This window comes from Engystomops pustulosus, chromosome 2, assembly GCF_040894005.1.
Source record: "Engystomops pustulosus chromosome 2, aEngPut4.maternal, whole genome shotgun sequence".
NCBI classification, from domain to species: Eukaryota; Metazoa; Chordata; class Amphibia; order Anura; family Leptodactylidae; genus Engystomops; species Engystomops pustulosus.
Genome location: NC_092412.1, coordinates 151937915 through 151958303, shown reverse-complemented (window position 1 = coordinate 151958303; position 20389 = coordinate 151937915). Strand labels below are relative to the sequence as shown.

General features: G+C 43.8%; 1 protein-coding gene across 1 annotated transcript in view; it reads right to left on the bottom strand.

The window, feature by feature from the left end:
- The window catches only part of THEMIS2 (thymocyte selection associated family member 2), a 49631-nt gene extending 33592 nt beyond the window's left edge, over nt 1-16039 (bottom strand). The window contains exon 1 of the mRNA XM_072136919.1: nt 15825-16039. Coding sequence (XP_071993020.1) covers nt 15825-15930 — 106 coding nt within the window. The 5' untranslated portion in view covers nt 15931-16039. The remainder of the gene's footprint in view (nt 1-15824) is intronic.
- Nucleotides 16040-20389: the final 4350 nt, after the last annotated feature.

The window sequence follows — 20389 nt, the reverse complement described above, 5'->3', positions numbered from 1 at the left end:
GCGTAAAAAGCACAAGTGTGAAAGGGGCTTAATTGCTAAATTTATATAGGTTTTATTGTGTTTTATTAGATACAAATAAAAATGTCTTCATTCCGCCATGTTCTGCCTCTAATAACTTTTTCATACCTGTACCAGGTGTAATTTTTTGCAGGATGTGATGCTTTGGCAATATTTTCCGTTATGAGGTTAACCGCCGGAAATAACTGATACACAATTAATATTCAGTGTACTTGGAAGTGGGCAAAAAAATCCAAATATAGTGAAATTGGCAAAAAAACATATTTTTGTGTTTATATATTGATAGATCGGAACTTATGGGACACTAGAATACCTAACATGTTTATGATTTTTACTGTTTGTTTGGTTTTATACTGGTTCTAGGAAAAATAGTTATTTGAACATTTATTTTTTTTTTTTAATTTATCCATTTCTTTTTTACAATTTTTCAGACCCCCTAGGCTACCTAGGTAACCCTTTGTAGTCTGATTGATCCTACCATATTCTGCCATACTGCAGCTTGCACAGGATCTGTTACAATGTGCCACTGTCACAATGTGCGACAGTCTTAAATGACAAGTCCTCAGGTCTTTGTAAGTCATCGTTGCTCTCTGATGATGTCATGTGGAGAGACGATCACAATGAAGATGATGGCGCACATCTGCCATTGGCATGTAACGGTGGGTGTATGGAGATGGCATAATATTTATCCAGAAGGAGTTAAAACAATCTTCTCTTTTGTGATTAGTGGATATCCTGTGGATAAGTTGCAATAGGGATTGTGGTGGGTTGTCTGCTGCAACAAAGTACAGTAATACTCGTTACTTTTAATATTAATTATACTACACTGATAATGATAACTGATAACTTATAAAGTCTCAATACAACTTGACACCTTTGAATTGTACGTACATATTTTGCCTTACGTTTTTATAGTAAATAATCATTTTCTTAGCTCTTGAGAAAACTAGTGCACATTATTCCATCTGCAAGGGACAACGAAAGAATTATGAAAAGATTTTCTGACCAAATGTTGTTTTCAAATGAAGACAAGATTATGAAGATATTCAAAATACAAATTAGGTATAAACTCTGATCATGAAGAAAAAATTATGGAAAAAAATGACTAACGCTTAGTAACTATATGTATGTTAACCCATAAAGGTTTCAGAAATATGGGAAGAAAAAGGCTAGTTGTAGGGTGTAGTTTAGGAGCCTCTTAAAAGCATCCCCTTACTGCAAATATAGACAAGGATCTTCTTCCCCCACCTTCCCTTTTTGTGGTGTAGCCATTGTCTTTCATTGTTTGTTTTTGGTTGATTGCATCATGTTCTCAGTAGAGATGAGCGAACATACTCGTCCGAGCTTGATGCTCGTTCGAGCATTAGCGTACTCGAAACTGCTCGTTGCTCGGACGAATACTTCGCCCGCACGAGAAAATGGCATCTCCCGCCGTTTTGCTTTTTGGCGGCCAGAAACAAAGCCAATCACAAGCCAGGAGACTCTGCACTCCACCCAGCATGACGTGGTACCCTTACATGTCGATAGCAGTCGTTGGCAGGCCAGATCAGGTGACCCTGGAATAGACTAGCCCCTGCCCGCGCTGCTCGGATCATTCTCTGTCTGGATGCCGCTAGGGAGAGAGCTGCTGCTGGTCAGGGAAAGCGTTAGGCTGTTCTATTAGAATAGTGTTAGGCAGGAGTGATTCTACAAGAACCCAACAGCCCTTCTTAGGGCTACAATAACGTTATACATTTTTTTTTTATTTGCTTGTGGCTGGGCTTGCTGGCACTAGTAGTGCAGCTAGTACCATATTGTGAGGAATTTGCAGGGGGACCTGCTACCGTTGTGTTTAGCTCTTAGTGACACACATATCCACCTCAAACACCAAAGTGGGACAATTTATTAGGGGTTTGATTAGAATTAGGCAGAGTCTGCTGATTAATTTTTTTTTTTTTTACCTTTCTTTCATTTTATAGCTCAAACTCTTCTTGCAAAGCAGTGTGCTTTCAGGGTCGGCTACAAAATAGCCATAGGAGAACCCCAACGGCTTACTTAGGCCTACAATAGCGTTATATTTTCCTTTTTTTGGTTTGCTTGTGGCTGGGCTTGCTGGCATTAGTAGTGCAGCTAGTACCATATTGTGAGGAATTTGCTGGGAGACCTGCGACCGTTGTGTTTAGCTCTTAGTGACACGCATATCCACCTCAAACACCAAAGTGGGACAATTTATTAGGGGTTTGATTAGAATTAGGCAGAGTCTGCTGATTTTTTTACCTTTCTTTCATTTTATAGCTCAAACTCTTCTTGCAAAGCACTGTGCTTTCAGGGTCGGCTACAAAATAGCCATAGGAGAACCCCAACGGCTTACTTAGGCCTACAATAGCGTTATATTTTCCTTTTTTTGGTTTGCTTGTGGCTGGGCTTGCTGGCATTAGTAGTGCAGCTAGTACCATATTGTGAGGAATTTGCTGGGAGACCTGCGACCGTTGTGTTTAGCTCTTAGTGACACGCATATCCACCTCAAACACCGAAGTGGGACAATTTATTAGGGGTTTGATTAGAATTAGGCAGAGTCTGCTGATTTTTTTTTTTTTTTTTTACCTTTATTTCATTTTATAGCTCAAACTCATCTTGCAAAGCACAAAATCCAGTTGTGTGCTGTCAGTGTAGGTTAGAAACTAGCCATAGCAATAGGATAGCATCGTTTTGGTTAAAAAAAAATAAAAATAAAAAAAAAAAAACACAAAAAAAAAAAAAATTAAAAGTTTACACTTTAATTTGGAAAATGTTTAACCCGAGGGCTAGGGGTAGAGGACGAGGGCGTGGACGTGGGCGTCCAACTACTGCAGGGGTCAGAGGCCGTGGTCCTGGGCGGGGTGAGACACCACCTGCTGATGAGGGAGCAGGGGAACGCCGCAGAGCTACACTCCCTAGGTTCATCATGTCTCAAGTTACTGGGACTCGTGGTAGAGCACTGTTGAGGCCAGAACAGTGCGAACAGGTGATGTTGTGGATTGCGGACAATGCTTCTAGCCATTTGTCCACCAGTCAGTCTTCCACGCAGTCCACCCATGTCACCGAAATCAGCACTCCTCCGGCTCCTCCACCTCAGCCTCCTTCCCCCCAGTCTGCCCCCTCCCAGCAAAATTTGGCATTTGAAGCGGCATACTCTGAGGAACTGTTTTCTGGACCCTTCCCACAGTCACAAACCACTTGTCCGGTTGCTGCTGAGCAATTTTCCGATGCCCAGGTTTTCCACCAGTCGCAGTCTGTGGGTGATGATGACATTATTGACGTAGTGGAAGAAGTGTGTAAAGAGACGATGAGGAGACACGGTTGTCAGACAGTGGTGAAGTTGTTGTCAGGGCAGGAAGTCCGAGGGGGGAGCAGACTGAGGGATCGGAGGATGATGAGGTGACAGACCCAAGCTGGGTTGATAGGCCGGGTGAACACAGTGCTTCTCAGACGGAGGCGAGTCCTATAGCAGAACAGGTTGGAAGAGGCAGTGGTGGGGCCAGACGGAGAGGCAGGGCCAGAGCTGGTGCATCAGCGCCAAATGTTGCCCGTAGTCAAGCTCCCGTGGCGAGGGCTAGATTTTCAGAAGTCTGGAGGTTCTTTAAAGAAACACCGGATGACCGACGGACTGTGGTGTGCAACCTTTGCCAAACCAGGATCAGCAGGGGTTCCACCATTACTAGCTTAACTACCACCAGTATGCGCAGGCATATGAATGCTAAACACCCCACTCAATGGCACCAAGCCCGTTCACCTCCGGCCGGGCACACCACTGCTCCTTCCCCTGTGTCATCTGCTAGTCAGCCCCCTGCCCAGGACCACGGCCCAAACACCTCCCGTGCGAAAACCCCATCTTCGCCTCCACGATCCTCCACAGCATCCACCAGCGTTCAGCTCTTCATACCCCAGACGCTGGAGCGCAAAAGGAAGTATAGCGCAACCCACCCACACGCCCAAGCCCACATCTCCAAGTTGCTTAGCCTGGAGATGCTGCCCTATAGGCTGGTAGAGACCGAGGCCTTTCGAAACCTCATGGCGGCGGACGCCCCTCGGTATTCGGTCCCCAGCCGCCACTACTTTTCCCGATGTGCCGTCCCAGCCCTGCACAAGCACGTGTCAGAGAACATCATCCGTGCCCTGACCAACGCCGTTTCTGACAAGGTCCACCTGACCACGGACACGTGGACGAGTGCTGCCGGGCAGGGCCACTATATATCGCTGACGGCACATTGGGTTAACTTGGTGGAGGCTGGGACCGAGTCTGACCCTGGGGCTGCTCATATACTGCCAACGCCGAGGATTGCGGGGCCTGCCTCGGTCCAGGTCTCAAAGGCCTACTATGCCTCCTCCTCCTCCCAACCCTCCTCCACCTCCTCCTCCTCCGTATTACCATCCGTGGGCATGGCGCCATCAGTCGGTAGCTCTAGGCACAGCAGCAGTGCCATTGCTAAGCGACAGCAGGCGGTGCTCAAACTGCTGAGCCTAGGCGATAAAAGGCACACCGCCCAAGAGCTATTACAGGGCATCACGGCGCAGACTGATCTGTGGCTGGCACCGCTGAACCTGAAGCCAGGCATGGTTGTGTGTGACAACGGCCGTAACCTGGTGGCGGCTCTGCAACTCGGCAGACTGACACATGTGCCATGCCTGGCCCATGTGTTAAATCTCATAGTTCAGTGTTTCCTCAAGACATACCCCAATCTGTCTGATTTGCTCACAAAGGTGCGCCGCATCTGTGCGCATTTCAGGAAGTCCAGCACAGATGCTGCCACTCTCAGGGCAGCGCAGCGCCGCCTCCAACTGCCCGCTCACCGACTGTTGTGCGACATGCCCACGAGGTGGAATTCAACATTAACCATGTTATCCAGAGTTTACCAGCAGCGCAGAGCGATTGTAGACTGCCAGATGTCAACTTCCACCAGAACTGGTAGTCAAGTCAGTCAGCTTCCTCAAGTCTACAATGAGGAGTGGACGTGGATGTCTGATATCTGTCAGGTGCTGAGTAACTTTGAGGAGTCAACACAGATGGTCAGTGGCGATGCCGCCATCATCAGCCTCACCATCCCGCTGCTTGGCCTGTTGAAAAACTCTCTGGTCAGCATGAAGTCGGAAGCTTTGCGCTCGTCACAAGAGACGGGGGAAGAAGATTCCCTTGTTGATAGCCAAAGCACCCTTAGGTCTGTTTCTCAGCGCATATCGGAGGAGGTGGAGGAGGATGAGGAGGAAGAGGAGGAGAATGTTGGCGAGACAGAAGAGGGGACCATTGTTCAGTCCTTCACTGTTCAGCGTGTATGGGCAGAAGAAGAGGAGTTGGAGGAGTTGGAGGAGGAGGAAATGGGCAGTCAGGCCAGTGAGGGGAGTGAATTTTTGCGCGTTGGGACTCTGGCAGATTTCATGCTAGGCTGCCTATCCCGTGACCCTCGCGTTCAAAGAATTTATTCCAGCACCGATTACTGGGTATTCGCTCTCCTGGACCCACGGTACAAGCAAAATCTTTCCACTCTCATCCCTGGAGAGGAAAGGAGTGTGAGAATGCATGAATACCAACAGGCCCTGGTGCACAAGCTGAAACAGTATTTCCCTTCTGACAGCGCTAGCGGCAGAGGGCGTACTTCTGCGGGACAAGTAGCGAGGGAGAGTAGGCGAGCAGGCAGCTTGTCCAGCACTGGCAGGGGTACGCTTTACAAGGCCTTTGCCAGTTTTATGTCACCCCAGCAAGACACTGTCACCTGTCCCCAGTCTCGGCAGAGACGGGCTGATCTTTACAGAAAGATGGTGAGGGAGTACGTAGCTGACCATATCATCGTCCTAAATGATCAAACAGCTCCCTACAACTACTGGGTTTCAAAGCTGGACATGTGGCACGAACTGGCGCTATACGCCTTGGAGGTTCTTGCCTGCCCTGCCGCTAGCGTGTTGTCCGAGCGGGTTTTCAGTGCAGCTGGTGGCATCATCACCGATAAGCGTACATGCCTGTCGACTGACAGCGCTGACAGGCTGACGCTTATCAAGATGAATAAAGCCTGGATTTCTCCGGATTTTCATTCTCCAACAGGTGAAAGAAGCTCAACCTGAATAATGTATGCACTCCTCCTCCTCATTTTCCTCCTTCTCCTCCTCTTTGTACACTAAAGCATAGGAAACTGGCTATTTTTTGCCAGGGCCAACTGGCTCTAGCTATAGTACTCTATGTATTTAATTTTTCTGGGGGGCCACCTACCCGGTCCTCTGTTTTAAGCAATTTTTGGGAGTGCCACATACAGGCACTCAATCTATTAAATTTTTCTGGAGGACCACCTACCTGCTCCTCTGGTTTGAAAACTTTTTTGGACTGCCACATACAGGCACTCAATTTATTTAATTTTTCTGGAGGACCACCTACCTGCTCCTCTGGTTTGAAAACTTTTTTGGACTGCCACATACAGGCACTATCCAAATTAAATTGTCTCCATAGCAGCCTCCACATGTCGTCTTTTTAGCTGGCTCCACACGTTGTCTCCATTGCTACCTCCACACGTCATCGCCATAGCTGCCTCCAAAAGTCGTCCATATAGCTGCCTCCATACATGGTCTCCTTATCAAACGAACTGTGTCAGGCAGAATTTTGGGTTGTTTTCATGGATTCCACATCAAATTTGTTAACTTTGTCGCCACCCTGCTGTGTAATCCACAAAATATACTGGCAAACTTTTATCATTTACCAATATTATTTCAGCGCTTCTTGCGCATCTGTTTACATTCCCCTCACCCGCCATATCCTAAACTTATAAGAACCCTACTACACTTGATCTTATACAAAAGTTTCTTAGAAGTGCTGTTTGGGGAGTAGCCTAGAGACAGGGGCTTGGATTGGCGAAAGCTCGCCTGGCTGCGGAGCGCCAGCTCCATCTCAAGATCCGACTAACATAGTTTTAACTGCAGCACCTTTAATCTACTACTAGTTCACTGCCTCCATACATCGTCCCCTTATCAAACGAGCTGTGTCGGGCAGAATTTTGGGTTGTTTTCATGGCTTCCACATCAAACTTGTTAACTTTGTCGCCACCCTGCTGTGTAATCCACAAAATATACTGGCAAACTTTTATCATTTACCAATATTATTTCAGCGCTTCTTGCGCATCTGTTTACATTCCCCTCACCCGCCATATCCTAAACTTATAAGAACGCTACTACACTTGATCTTATACAAAAGGTTCTTAGAAGTGCTGTTTGGGGAGTAGCCTAGAGACAGGGGCTTGGATTGGCGAAAGCTCGCCTGGCTGCGGAGCGCCAGCTCCATCTCAAGATCCGACTAACATAGTTTTAACTGCAGCACCTTTAATCTACTACTAGTTCACTGCCTCCATACATCGTCCCCTTATCAAACGAGCTGTGTCGGGCAGAATTTTGGGTTGTTTTCATGGCTTCCACATCAAACTTGTTAACTTTGTCGCCACCCTGCTGTGTAATCCACAAAATATACTGGCAAACTTTTATCATTTACCAATATTATTTCAGCGCTTCTTGCGCATCTGTTTACCTTCCCCTCACCCGCCATATCCTAAACTTATAAGAACGCTACTACACTTGATCTTATACAAAAGGTTCTTAGAAGTGCTGTTTGGGGAGTAGCCTAGAGACAGGGGCTTGGATTGGCGAAAGCTCGCCTGGCAGCGGAGCGCCAGCTCCATCTCAAGATCCAACTTACATAGTTTTAACTGCAGCACCTTTAATCTACTACTAGTTCACTGCCTCCATACATCGTCCCCTTATCAAACGAGCTGTGTCAGGCAGAATTTTCAGGTGTTTCACCAGATACATAGTGGAACGCGGCCCATTTGTCGCCGCCATGCTGGAGACCTGAAGTTGCAATCATAGCAGCGCAATATGGATGCCCCATACTGTCGCTCTTAATCATGGAACCATTTCCGTAAAAACAATTAAAAATAGAACCACTATGCTATTCCATTATTCCTAGGTGAAATATTCAAACGACCCGGCCTGCTTTGAAAATTATAATTTTTTCAAAGTAAACGCTTCTGGCCCCCAGGCCCATTTTGGGTGGGGAGGAGCCGAGAGACAGGGGCTTGGACAGGCGAAAGCTCGCCTGGCAGTGGACTGTCAGCTCCATCCCAAGATTAGGCAGCCTCAGAGGCATCCATGCATGCTGCCCCTGCTGTTTCCTGTCCATTTTGCCTCCACGATCCTCCACAGCGTCCACCAATGTCTCATTTCAACTCTCTATACCCCAGACGCTGGAGCACGAGAGGATATGCAGCACATCATCCCCTTATCAAACGAGCTGCGTCAGGCAGAATTTTCAGGTGTTTCACCAGATACATAGTGGAACTCGGCCCATCTGTCGCCGCCATGCTGGAGACCTGAAGTTGCAATCATAGCAGCGCAATATGAATGCCCCATACTGTCGCTCTTAATCATGGAAGTCGTCTCCATGGCTGCCTCCACATGTCGTCCCCTTATCAAAAGAGCTGTGTCAGGCTCATTTTTCGGGTGTTTCACCAGATACGTTATGGAACTTGGTCACTATGTCGACACCATGCTGTGTTATCGACTAAATATACCGTCAACCTTTTGTTCACATAGGAAATCATTTCACCTCCTTTGGTGAATCCTGAGTCCATTTAGGGTATGTCGCCATGAGACTCTCTAACCTGCCACTGCTGCCGCTGCCTCTGCATGCCGTCCCCTATAGTGTCAGGGTCAATTATTGGATGTTTTAGATGCTATCTAGCCTCATTCGGTCACTCTGTCATGGCCATGCTGTTGCCCATAATTTTGGCATAATGGTGCGATTCAGCAGCCTCAGAGGCATCCATGCATGCTGCCCCCGCTGTTTCCTGTCCATTTCCGTGGTGTTTCCATCCTTTTCTGAGGTTCCCAGGTGTTTGGCCAAGCTTCCCTGTGCAGAGCCTTGGTCCCCTTCGAAAATGCTCGAGTCTCCCATTGACTTCAATGGGGCTCGTTATTCGAGACGAGCACTCGAGCATCGGGAAAAGTTCGTCTCGAATAACGAGTACCCGAGCATTTTAGTGCTCGCTCATCTCTAGTTCTCAGTATTATAATCATTTGCAAAGCAGGCTAACACTGTTGTAGCAGCATTACCTCATTCATTGTGTATTGGCTGTTTTTATGCCACTCTACAGGCAGTCCCCTACTTAAGAACACCCAACTTACAGATGACCCCTAGTTACAAACGGACCTCTAGATTTTGGTAATTTACTGTACTTTAGTCTTGGGTACAATAAACAGCTGTAACAGTTATCAAAGGTGTCTGTAATTTAGATTTATTAAGAACAAACCTATCCTGTACGTAACCCGGGGACTGCCTGTACTAACGTAATGTGAAAATGTATGGATATATGTATATATATTTATATATAAATTGAGCTGTGTGAAGACAAACTGCACTCCATAGTGATAGGATTTAATATTCCATGGAGTGTACTGGGAAGTGGGAAAAAAAATCCAAATTCAGTGAAATGGTGAAAAAACACACCATTGCACACCATTTGCACCATTTTCTTGTGCGCTTTCACTGTGCACCCCAAATGACAGGTCTCCTTTATTCTTTGGGTTGGTACAATCATGGGGATACTAAATTTATATAGGTTTTATAATGTTTTCGTACATTCACAAGAATTAAAAACTCCTGTTCAAAAAAAAAATCTTTGTTTTGTCATTTTCTGATATTAATAACTTTTTCATACTTTAGTGTATGTAGAGTAGTGTGTGGTGCCAATTTTTGCACTATGAGATGACGTTTTCAATGCTACCATTTTGAGGACTGAAAATGACACGTCTTTTGATCACTGTGATCACTGCACATCTTTTGATCTTTTTTTATACATTTTTTATAATTTACAAAATGGCAAAAAAGTGTAAGTTTTTGAATTTGGGCACTATTTTCCGTTACAGGGTTAAACGCTAGTAATAACCATTACTAAATCGGAACATTTTGGGATGCAGCGATACCTAACATGTTTATGTTTTTTGCTGTTTATTTAGTTTATCATTTCTAGGTAAAGGGAGGGTGATATGAATTTAGTTTTTTTAAAATAATTTTTTCTTTTACTAGGGTACTTTAACCCTGAGTTGTCTGATTTATTCTACCATATATTGCCATACTATAGTATGGCAGTTCATGGTAACAGATCAATGCTCCCTGATGATGTCACGGGGAGCGACAATCAAATCCACCATGGCGGCGCTGGATTTTTAACTACCAGCGGCAATTGCAGGGTTAACACCCACGATTGATGTTACCAATAGGTGTTTGCTGCAATATGCAACAAATGCTCACCGGCTTTGGAGAGGGCTCAGCCCATGAGCTCTCTCTGAACACCTGCAGCTGACGTCAGGGCCGGCGCTATGGGTAGGCAAAGGGGGCAATTGCCCAGGGCCCCCTGAAAGGGGAAAGGGGAGAATCTCTTCTTTCAAATGAATCTTGAATTGTGTTTCTAGGTGCCCTGGATCCAGAGATATTCAGGTTTAAAGTGAGAATATCAGGTGCCATTTTTATATATAAAAATCACTCCCAACGGCAGTTTAACAGTTAATATCTCCGTTTTGCTGACACATAGAAACACAAATTTAGATTCATATAAAAGAGGAGACTCTCTTCTTTCATAGCAATAAAGAAGTGAGGTTCTATGTGTCACAGAGCCAGAGATACAGTCCCCTGAAATGTAGCTCCCTCCAGATTCTTAGCCATCAGGCTATAGGGAGAATTTGCTGCACACAGGAGCTGCTGCACCTCACAGATAATGGAAATATTCACTTTATATGTTACTACATTTTGAGAAGGGATAATATCAACTAATATTCAAGTTTTTAACCCTTCTCTATGCAGAACTATCTAAGAACACACTTTCTCTCTTATTGCCTTTTATTTTGTGATAGTTTTTTTTGGGGAAAATCGACTGAAACGATGAACATTTGATCCTCTTCTCCTAATGTGACTACACCGCGGCCAGAACTTGTCAATAAAGCTATATGTAACACCAAAAACACACGTGTTCTGGAATAAAGTTTTTATTTCACTCCATCCTCCATTACTTACACCTATGTTTTGACGTTCTCGCTCTCATTCTTATGCATCACGGAGGGTCCTGTTATTGTGCAGCTAATACAATGGCGCACATCTAATAGTGACTTTTATTATCTCATTAGCTTGGTTTATGGATATATAGTTATTTATTTGTGTTACCATTATGTAGGGGAACATACAATGATACATCTGTGTGACGCTCAGTGCAATTTTCTGCAGTTCCCTTTGCTGCATATTTTGGTGAATATACACATGTGGGGTCTATATGATTTCCTCACGTCTTAGGCTACATTCACACTGACGTATGGGGGACGTATATACGGACGATATATGTCCCCCATAGACGGCAATGGGCGCACGGCGCCCTACGGGAGTGGTACGATGCCGCATGTGTCCTATCTTTGTCCGTAGTACGGCGCCGTGCGCCATAACTTCCTATGGAGGGGGGCGGGGGTGAGCTGCGCTCACCTCCTCCTCCTCTCCCCATGCACTGCCGTTGCCCACTACGGTACGGGCGGGCAACAGCAGTGTGAATGTAGCCTTACTGTTTTAGGAAATTATATTTTCTTTATATAACTATTCTGGATTTTACATATTTGAGAGGAAATTTTGAATGTTAATTGCCAAATGCATCGTCTGGTTGTCTGCTTTATAGGTTTATATAATTATATAGGTTTATAATTCTATAGGTTTTATGGCGCTTTTACTTTTTATTCTGTTTTATTGCTATATTTTGCAGGTTGTGACTGTCTTAAAATTTGTAGCTGAAAAGCAGATATTTAGTTATTACAGTTTTAGTGATATTATGCGGATTTATTTATGTGAACATATCAATATGGGACATTTGTGAACTCTACACATGTCCATCTATTACATTTAGGAGATGCGAAGGGAAATATTTTCTGTTTGGAACAAATTTCTTGCCATCAAAGTCAATTTTTAAATATTTTTTATAAAATGTTTCAGTTTGATTCAAAATTGCATGAAGGCGCGTCTGTCTATAAACTCTTTCATGCAATTTTGCAAATGGGGCAAGTGTCTGCTTTCAGAAAATATTGGTCCCTGTCCCCATTGGGCCTCACATTCTAATCAACCTACCAGTAATTTTTTGGAGTGTGGGAGAAAACCTGGAGGACCCAGAGGAAACCCACGCAGACACAGAGAGAACATACAAAGTCTTTGCAGATGTTGACCAGCGCTGCAAGGCTGTAGTGCTAACCACTGAGCCACTGTGCTGCCCATCAATCTCAATATGATCTATCTCCTATAAAATTCTTCAAAATTACAGTTTGTTTTACCATATATATTTTGGGGTGTGACGTACTACTATGTTAATCCCAGCACAGAGACTTAATTACCTGTGCAAGCCTTCCCCGAAAAAGGTGAACAGTCCGACGAAAGTGAGCAGCGCACCCCTTAGTAAATGAGCCCTTATGTGTTTCATTGTTGATAGATAGGACTGCTCAGAGGATTGGAATAGTTGGCTACTAGCTAATAGTGATGTACCACCACGCTTTGATACAAAAACTGCCGTTGATGGCTTAAAAAGCAGTATAATGCACTTACAAACACCAAGAAGAAGATGGTGAACTTTGGCGGACCTGATTGGGGAAGCAACACATGAAGGATATCGCGGAAGCTGTGCATTCGCGTCGGGATCGCACAGGGACGGGTAAGTAAATTTGCCCCAATGTGTTTTACACCAGTCATATCACATCAAAGCAAGAGAGAAACTACAAATGCAAATTATTTCCAGGTAATAAGTATTCCCCTAGACCACTCTCCCCCACAGAACTCTGTCTTTTACAAAAGGGACCTACTTTTGTTCCCAACTCTGACTTTGATACCTGGATTTGTGAAAGATATTCACTTGTTTTTTAGAAAATTGAAGTGGAAAAAACTGTTTATAAAACAAGAGACAAAGATGTATAGGGAACTAGGCGTATCCCTAATGGCTCAATGTCTTGTGTATGTTTCTATTTTTTGAGCTACAATATGAAACCCCTCACATCACTGATAATGGTCCTTTCACAGACTCAAAGGAAATCAACCACGTAAAAACAATAAAAAACCTACAAATATTCACCTCCGCTCCTTTTCATCTTGATCCCAGTGGTGTCTGTCACTATTTTTGACATGCCGGGATAACCCAGAAAAAAAGCTAAAATTAGCAAGACGGAGCGTGGGGGCACTCCGGGTTACATGGGAGAGGGAGGTGGCAAGGGCATGCATAATTAGCCGCCTTGTCCACGTGCTCCGTGCTGCTAATTATAACTTACCTGAAACACACTTCCACCAAAAGGGGTATCCGGACAGAGTACTCAGGGATGCATATAAGTATTCTTTGAGTAAGGACCACATTGATTTGCTGGAGATGAGTGAACCAAGGGTCATTGATGGCCTTGTGAGATTACCTATTATAATGGTGCGGATGCAGCCAGGTATGTGGTGGCTCCTCAAAAAGACAGGACATGGCTTGGTGCTGAAAACCTATAGATGCAGCACCTGCACAGCCTATTCGTACACTAAAACAGGTTAAAGGTTTATTTCAAATGTTATCAAATCTTTTATCAGCACTGGGCATACCCAGGCAAGTGTCGGGGCCCAGAGCTGCTGGGTGGCCCACATAAGGCGGTACATATGGAACCCACGGGGGTGAGTGGGGTTATATCTAATTAATCAGTTGGCGGTGAGGGGGACTTTATAACCATGAGAGGGCTGTTTGATATAATAAACTAGGGAATATTTTAGGGAACAGGAGACTGTTTTAGTTTCTGAATTTTTAATGCTGCCATGAGCGTTTTCTGCAAATGGGCAAAAGGGTCTACTGAAACCTGGAGCCAACCCTGCCTTCGGATACCATGGAGACACACAGTGGTGGTATCACTTACCTTTTAAAAGCTTATGTTAACTAACAGCTGATGTTATGAGGTACATACCTCCCATAATGTGGTTTTCTATCTGAGATGCACATTCCCTGATGATGATGCTTCTGGCTAGCAGTAAGTTCTAAAGCAGCACCTCACTAGCTGTTAGTATTTAATGGCCCATGCACTTGGGCATACCCTACATGAGTAAATGCATACCTGGCATTTCTAGTAACTCTGACCACTGATGTTAGCTTAAGCCCCCACCACGATTTTTGGGATCAAGGGGTGGTGGTGCATCACATTTAGCGTGTAGCCAGCTATCTCAATCCCCTGAGGAGTCCTACTTATCAAGGATAAAACACGTAGGGATATAATTTGGGCACATTGTTGTGGGACCACTCTTGTAGGGCGAGAGCAATATTTGGAATATAGAGACTCTATATTTATATAGGGTGACTTAAAGGATATCTATCACCAGGATGAAGGATTGTAAACCAAGCACACAGGTGTGTGCAACCTCAGGATCTGTACTTCTTTTAGTTTCTTATTCCCTTGGTTTTTACGGAAAAAGGATTTCAAAATGATGCAACTGAGCCTAAGGGGCTCCAGACCGGAGGGGGCACACACCAGTGCCTCAGTGTGCATGGTGTACAATCATTGATCTTGGTGGTAGATGTCCTTTAAGTACCGGATGACCAGGACCAGCCCTGGACGGAGAGAGAACCCACACAATCACTTTAAACTCAAGGAATTGGTCTATTTTTTTGTTTTTATGCTCACACCTATTATTTGGAGCTAGATGAGTGTGGGGGAGAGGACCCATGCACACAGGCTGGAGACTGACCCATGCTGGCAGGAAGCAGGTAATATGAATTAAACTTTTATAAACTACTGAAATGATTCAGAATGCTGATAAAGGCATTCAGTATTGTGTATTCAGCACGATCCAACACAGTGTGCCTGTCAAACTATGCAGTGATCAAATGATCACTTGTTCATGTCCCACATTGGGACAAAATAAAACAGTTAAAGTATTAAAAAAATTAAATAAAACTTATGTAAAAATCAACACAAAAACACTACACATTGGGTATCACCACATCTGTAACAAGCCAAACAATCAAACTTTGTGGAGCTTTTCGTCATTTGTCCTTTAATCCTTTGTGAATTTTTTTGGACAAAACTAATGTAAAAGAAAAATGTCTAAAAAGTTACAGTTTGTTAATTGTACCTCCATTTTGTTTTAGCCCCCGTGAAACACCTGGAGGGTTAACAAACTTCTTCAAGTTGGTTTTTCATACGTTGAGGGGTATAGTTTCTATAATGGGGTAATTTATGGGGTTTTGGTATTATTTACGCCTTTCAAAGTCACTTAAAGGTCCCTATAAATATTGTTTTTTTGGCTTTTTTTAAATAAAAGTGTGAAAAATTGCACCCAAAATTCTAAACCTCCTAACAACATAGAAAAATTACAGTATGTGTAAAAATCCATGCCAATATAAAGCAGAAATTTGGGAAATGTTAGTTATAAAGTTATTTGGGTGTGAAGTCTATCTGCCTTAAAAGCAGAGTTTACAAATTTGAAAATGGAGAATTGTTTGAAATTTTAAAACAAAAGATATCATCCAAATTTTTTTAACTTATTTGAAGTACAATGTGTGACAAGAAAACAAGCTAAAAATACCTCAGATACATTAAAATTTTGTAACCACTTATAATGTCCCAATGCAATTGGGCTTGTTTCTGAAGCCCGAAAATGTCCCTTTAAATGACATTCAACCTTCTAAAGGCAGTTCATAGTTTCACAATAGAAGTCATAAACAGTAAAACCTAAAGAGATATCAGCCAACTGTCAGTCACTTAGTCTCTCACACCTGATTTGTCTTACTTACTCTGTAAATAGACTCCGGATGAGATCTTTAAAATCCTTGGCAACGAGTAAACAGGTATTGATGTAATATAGTCGTTCAGGGGTACAGCATTTTCCAGATTTTCCATGATATATGTAGAAATCAATGAAATTGTCTTGGTAATAACATGAATTGTTTTCTGACTGCAGCAACAAACGTGTGGTGACTCAAGCCCAAGATAGTCAGAGAGTTTCCTGTCCACATCATATCCTATAGCTAATAAGAATGAAACTTCAAGAGAGGAACTCATTGGTCTTTATAAAAAATACAAATTTTCTGTGTCATATCGAACGCTGGTGATCTCTGGTGATCGACACCCAGTTTATTACTAGAAGAAATAAAGAACCACATAGGTAAAACCTTTGTCCCAACACCTGCTGGCAGAAAATTTAATTTACCTTAGTGCCATTTACATGCTGCTTTGCTTTGGATAGGACTTTTACATTCAAGGATTATTCAAGCTGTGTAATATCCATATCCATATTTTTTGCATCCATCAGGTGCGCATTAAAGTGGTTATCTAAAAAAGAATTAAACACTTTCATATTGCAAGCACATCACGCACATGCACTCTCGAGACCAAACAATGCTGTGAAGACACCATAGCAGAAGGAAGTTTGTGCATAGTTTACCCACATCCAGAAGTTGTATTTACAAGTATTTTCTAATGATTACTCCATCCCATATAAATACTTTTATTGCATAGTAACTTTCACCATATAGCATATGTTGGAAGTGACTCCTCTATCATTTTACAATACGGAGGACATTATCTGTGGGATTTTTCTCAATACATCTTAAGGTGTAAATGTATTTTAACACAGATTGCTGATTTTATTTTATTTCTTCTTTTTATTCTTCTGAATACACAAATGCCATATATACTTTGCACAGACATAAGCACACATACACTACATATGCATGACACATATATAAACACTGCACCATACAAATCCACACACCCCGGGGCGATCTGTGGCCGGGGTCAAAACAATTAGGCATCCTATTTTCGGTGGGAGCCTGTATGTCTGTATGTGCACGTATGGCACCGTATGTCACCATATTTGTATATAATGATAGAAGCCTAACACATCCCCAAATTTGGTCACCTGACCGGCCATGACTCCATTTTGTCTTTTCTGAGAGCAAAGTTATGCTCCATTGGTGTTTTTTGGTGTTTATAGGCTCTTGTGATAGGGTATAATCCTACAGATGATTTGCTCCTGGACTGGGTCATTCTGCTGTTTCACCAAAGGTGTTTTGCAATGCTGGAGGAAGAACCGAAGACGACTAGGCGACTTTGGGTTCATGTCATTGTCACCGAGCGGCCTAGGAAAGATCACTTTAGGAACTTGTATGAGGACTTGTGGCGGCATCTGGACAAGTTTCACAACTACGTTCGGATGTCTGTTAGTTCTTTTGACTTTTGGCGGACCTGTGATCTAGGTTTCTTGCCACAGGGAATTTGTTTGCATAACTGCATTATGAGTTTGTGCTGGGTGTTTCCACCATTTTGTCAATTGTGAGAGCGACCTGCGAAGTGATATGGGAGCGAGTGAGACCTATGCTGATGCCTGAGCCGACTGTTGTAGACTGGATTCGCATATATGATGGTTTCCTGTACTCAGCACAGGTTCCAAATTGCATTTATGGGAAACACATTTGTGTGAAGAAGCTGGCTCACTCAGGGTCCCAATTCTTCAATTATAAACAATATTTTTCTGTGGTCTTGTTGGCGTTGGCTGATATTGGGGCCTATGGAAGTTCTGCGGATGCAGCAGTCTTCAGGTCTTCCAGAATCGGCTTCGCATCAACCAGCTTACCCTCCCAGAGCCTAGATGTCTACCTGGAACTATTGGACCTCCTGTACCATTTGTTATCATTGCTGATGAAGGCTTTGGACTTTCCCGTCATGTGTTGCGGCCATTTCCTCAGCGTGGTTTGGATGAAAGGATGCACATTTTCAATTAACGGCTTACTTGTGCAATACGGTATATGGAGTGTGCCATACGGCATTAACCCCTTCTGATCTAAGACATTTTAAAGATTTAGGACCAGGCCTGATTTTTTATACCTATATTATACTTTTGTAACGCTTTAAAATTTCCAGGGAAATTTTTTTTTATCTTTCTTTTTATTGTGAAAGTAACAAGCATATATGCATTACCACACTTATACATTTGTAGATTTAGTAATGCATATTACATTATACAGTATAGGAATACATAGTAAAACAGAACTTATAACAGTGCCCCTTATATTTCCTTGTGAGTTACAATTGTAGTGATTCGAGTCTCTTCTTTTCTAGGTTGTTAGGAGGTTCAGAATTTTGGGTGTAATTTTTCTCATTTAATAAAAATCGCCCAAGCCCTTATTTAGAGGCACCTGCTCAGGATCAAGTGACTTGGAGAGGCCTTAATAGCAGTAAACCCCCATAAATTATGCCATTTTAGAAACTACATCCTTCAATGTGTGAAAAATCCACTTTAAAGGGAACCTACCACCATGAATCTACCTATAAAGTTAGAACGGGTGATAGGTGCATGTATTGGATGTGAGGATAGCAATTTTTAAAGCTAATACTCATGTCCCCGCTATCTTTTTAAAATCTTTATTGCCCTAATATGTACATTTTCTAAAGAGGCTACTGTGGCGTGGAGGCTACTGTGGCGTGGCCGGACATGAGGCGTGTAGCGTTTGTCCAGGGTGTCAGTTCTTGTGGTTCTGTATACCCCCCATTTCAAGTGCTTTTTTGTTGATAAAGTAGATATCAAGAAATCCGTGTCAAATGCTTGGAGTGATTTTTTTCTCAACATCCAGGGTGTCAGTTCTTATGGTTCTGTATACCCCCCCCCCCCATTTCAATTGCTTTTTTGTTGATAAAGTAGATATCAAGAAATCAGTGTCAAATCAACATAGTTGATTAACCCAGTAAGGGGAGGTCGTGGCAGAGGTGACTCTGTGAGGCAATAACTGCCGGTGTCATCTAGCGGCAGTGTGTTCATTAACAACCCAAAGCTTCTCGATTGGTTGACTAGGTCATCCACTTCCACCCAAATTACATTTGACAACCCCACCCAAGAGTCTGCGGGTTCATCAGATACAACCCTTAGTTGGCATGGCCCAGGAGCAGGTCAGCGGACCTCACCTGTCCTCAAACAGCCTCTGTCCTGTTCATTTCCCTCAGTCAGAGATCTGCTAGGTGGTCTAGGCTCAGCGCCACTATACAGCGAGGATGAATTCTTTGAGGACAGTCAGCAGCTGCATGGCAGTGAAGAGGGGGGGCAGACATCCGCTACTTCGTGCAGTAGGTGGGAAAGAAGAGATGTGGAGAGTGGCACGAGAGGTTATGTTGCACTTGCAAGTATTTAGGCTGTGCATACTGAGACTGTTGAGGAGAATAGAAGTGACAGCAAAGCACAAATCGATGATGGGCTTCATCATCATCGTTGGGAGAAGAGGGTGTCAGCTTGTGCGTCAGGCGGCACGTTGCTACTGTGGCTGTGAGGCAGCAGGGTGGCAGCAGTGCAAGGACAGGAGCCAAACGGCCACGAGGTACAAACCCCGCTTCGCAGGTCATAGTCTGTGCGACGCCGGCGGTGAATGGAGGTGTCATTGCCATCCGGACTGCATCAGCGGAGCTTTGAGGGAGCGTCAGAAAGGTGAGTACATTGTTTTTTAGTTTTCGACCGGCCTCACTCCCACCTGCTAGTGCCGGCGCCCGACCCCGCCCACCAGCTATTGCCGGACTATTTGGGAACTTTCCACAAGTCTGAAAGCCCTACAAATATTTTTTTGGTTTTTCCCATTATTTAAAAAAAATGTAGGTTGTATGCAATTTAACCGTGCAGATGAGCTGTATAATTAATAATTGTACAGGGGGCTGTATATAATATAACTGTGCAGGTAGTTATGATTATACAATCTGAGGGCCAGACAGGGTATATTTTATATGTTGAGGCAGTCCAGTCAGTTGTGTTGTGAGGGGTATATATTATTTAAGAGCCCAGGTGACATTATAATATAAGGGTCCATGCAAGGCGATTAAAAGAGACAACTGTATGCGTCCAGCCATCCTAAGGTGCAGAAGCTGACCATGCTCCTGTCCAAGTTGTTGGTACTCCAAGTCGTGGACTCTGCACCCTTCAGAGAACTAATGGCTTGTGCCAAACCGAGGTAGAGAGTTCCAAGACAAAATTTCTTTTCCAAAAAGGCAGTACCAGCCCTTCACAAATATGTTGAACAGAAGGTGGGCCAGTCCTTGAGCTTATCGGACTCTTCCAAGGTGCACGGCAGCGTGGACGTGTGGAGCTGTTACTACGGTCCGGGCCAGTACATGTACTTTACGGCCCACTGGGTGAATGTGCTTCCCGCCCAGCCACAGAAACAACTTGAACAGGAGACGCTGCTTTCTCCTCCACATTGTGAAACTCCACTACTACCTCAGCCTCCACAAGTCTAAGTGCTGCTCCATCATACCACATGTGTAGGGCACAGCGGTGTCACGCAGTTCTATACCTGGTTTGCCTGGGTGAACAAAGTCACAT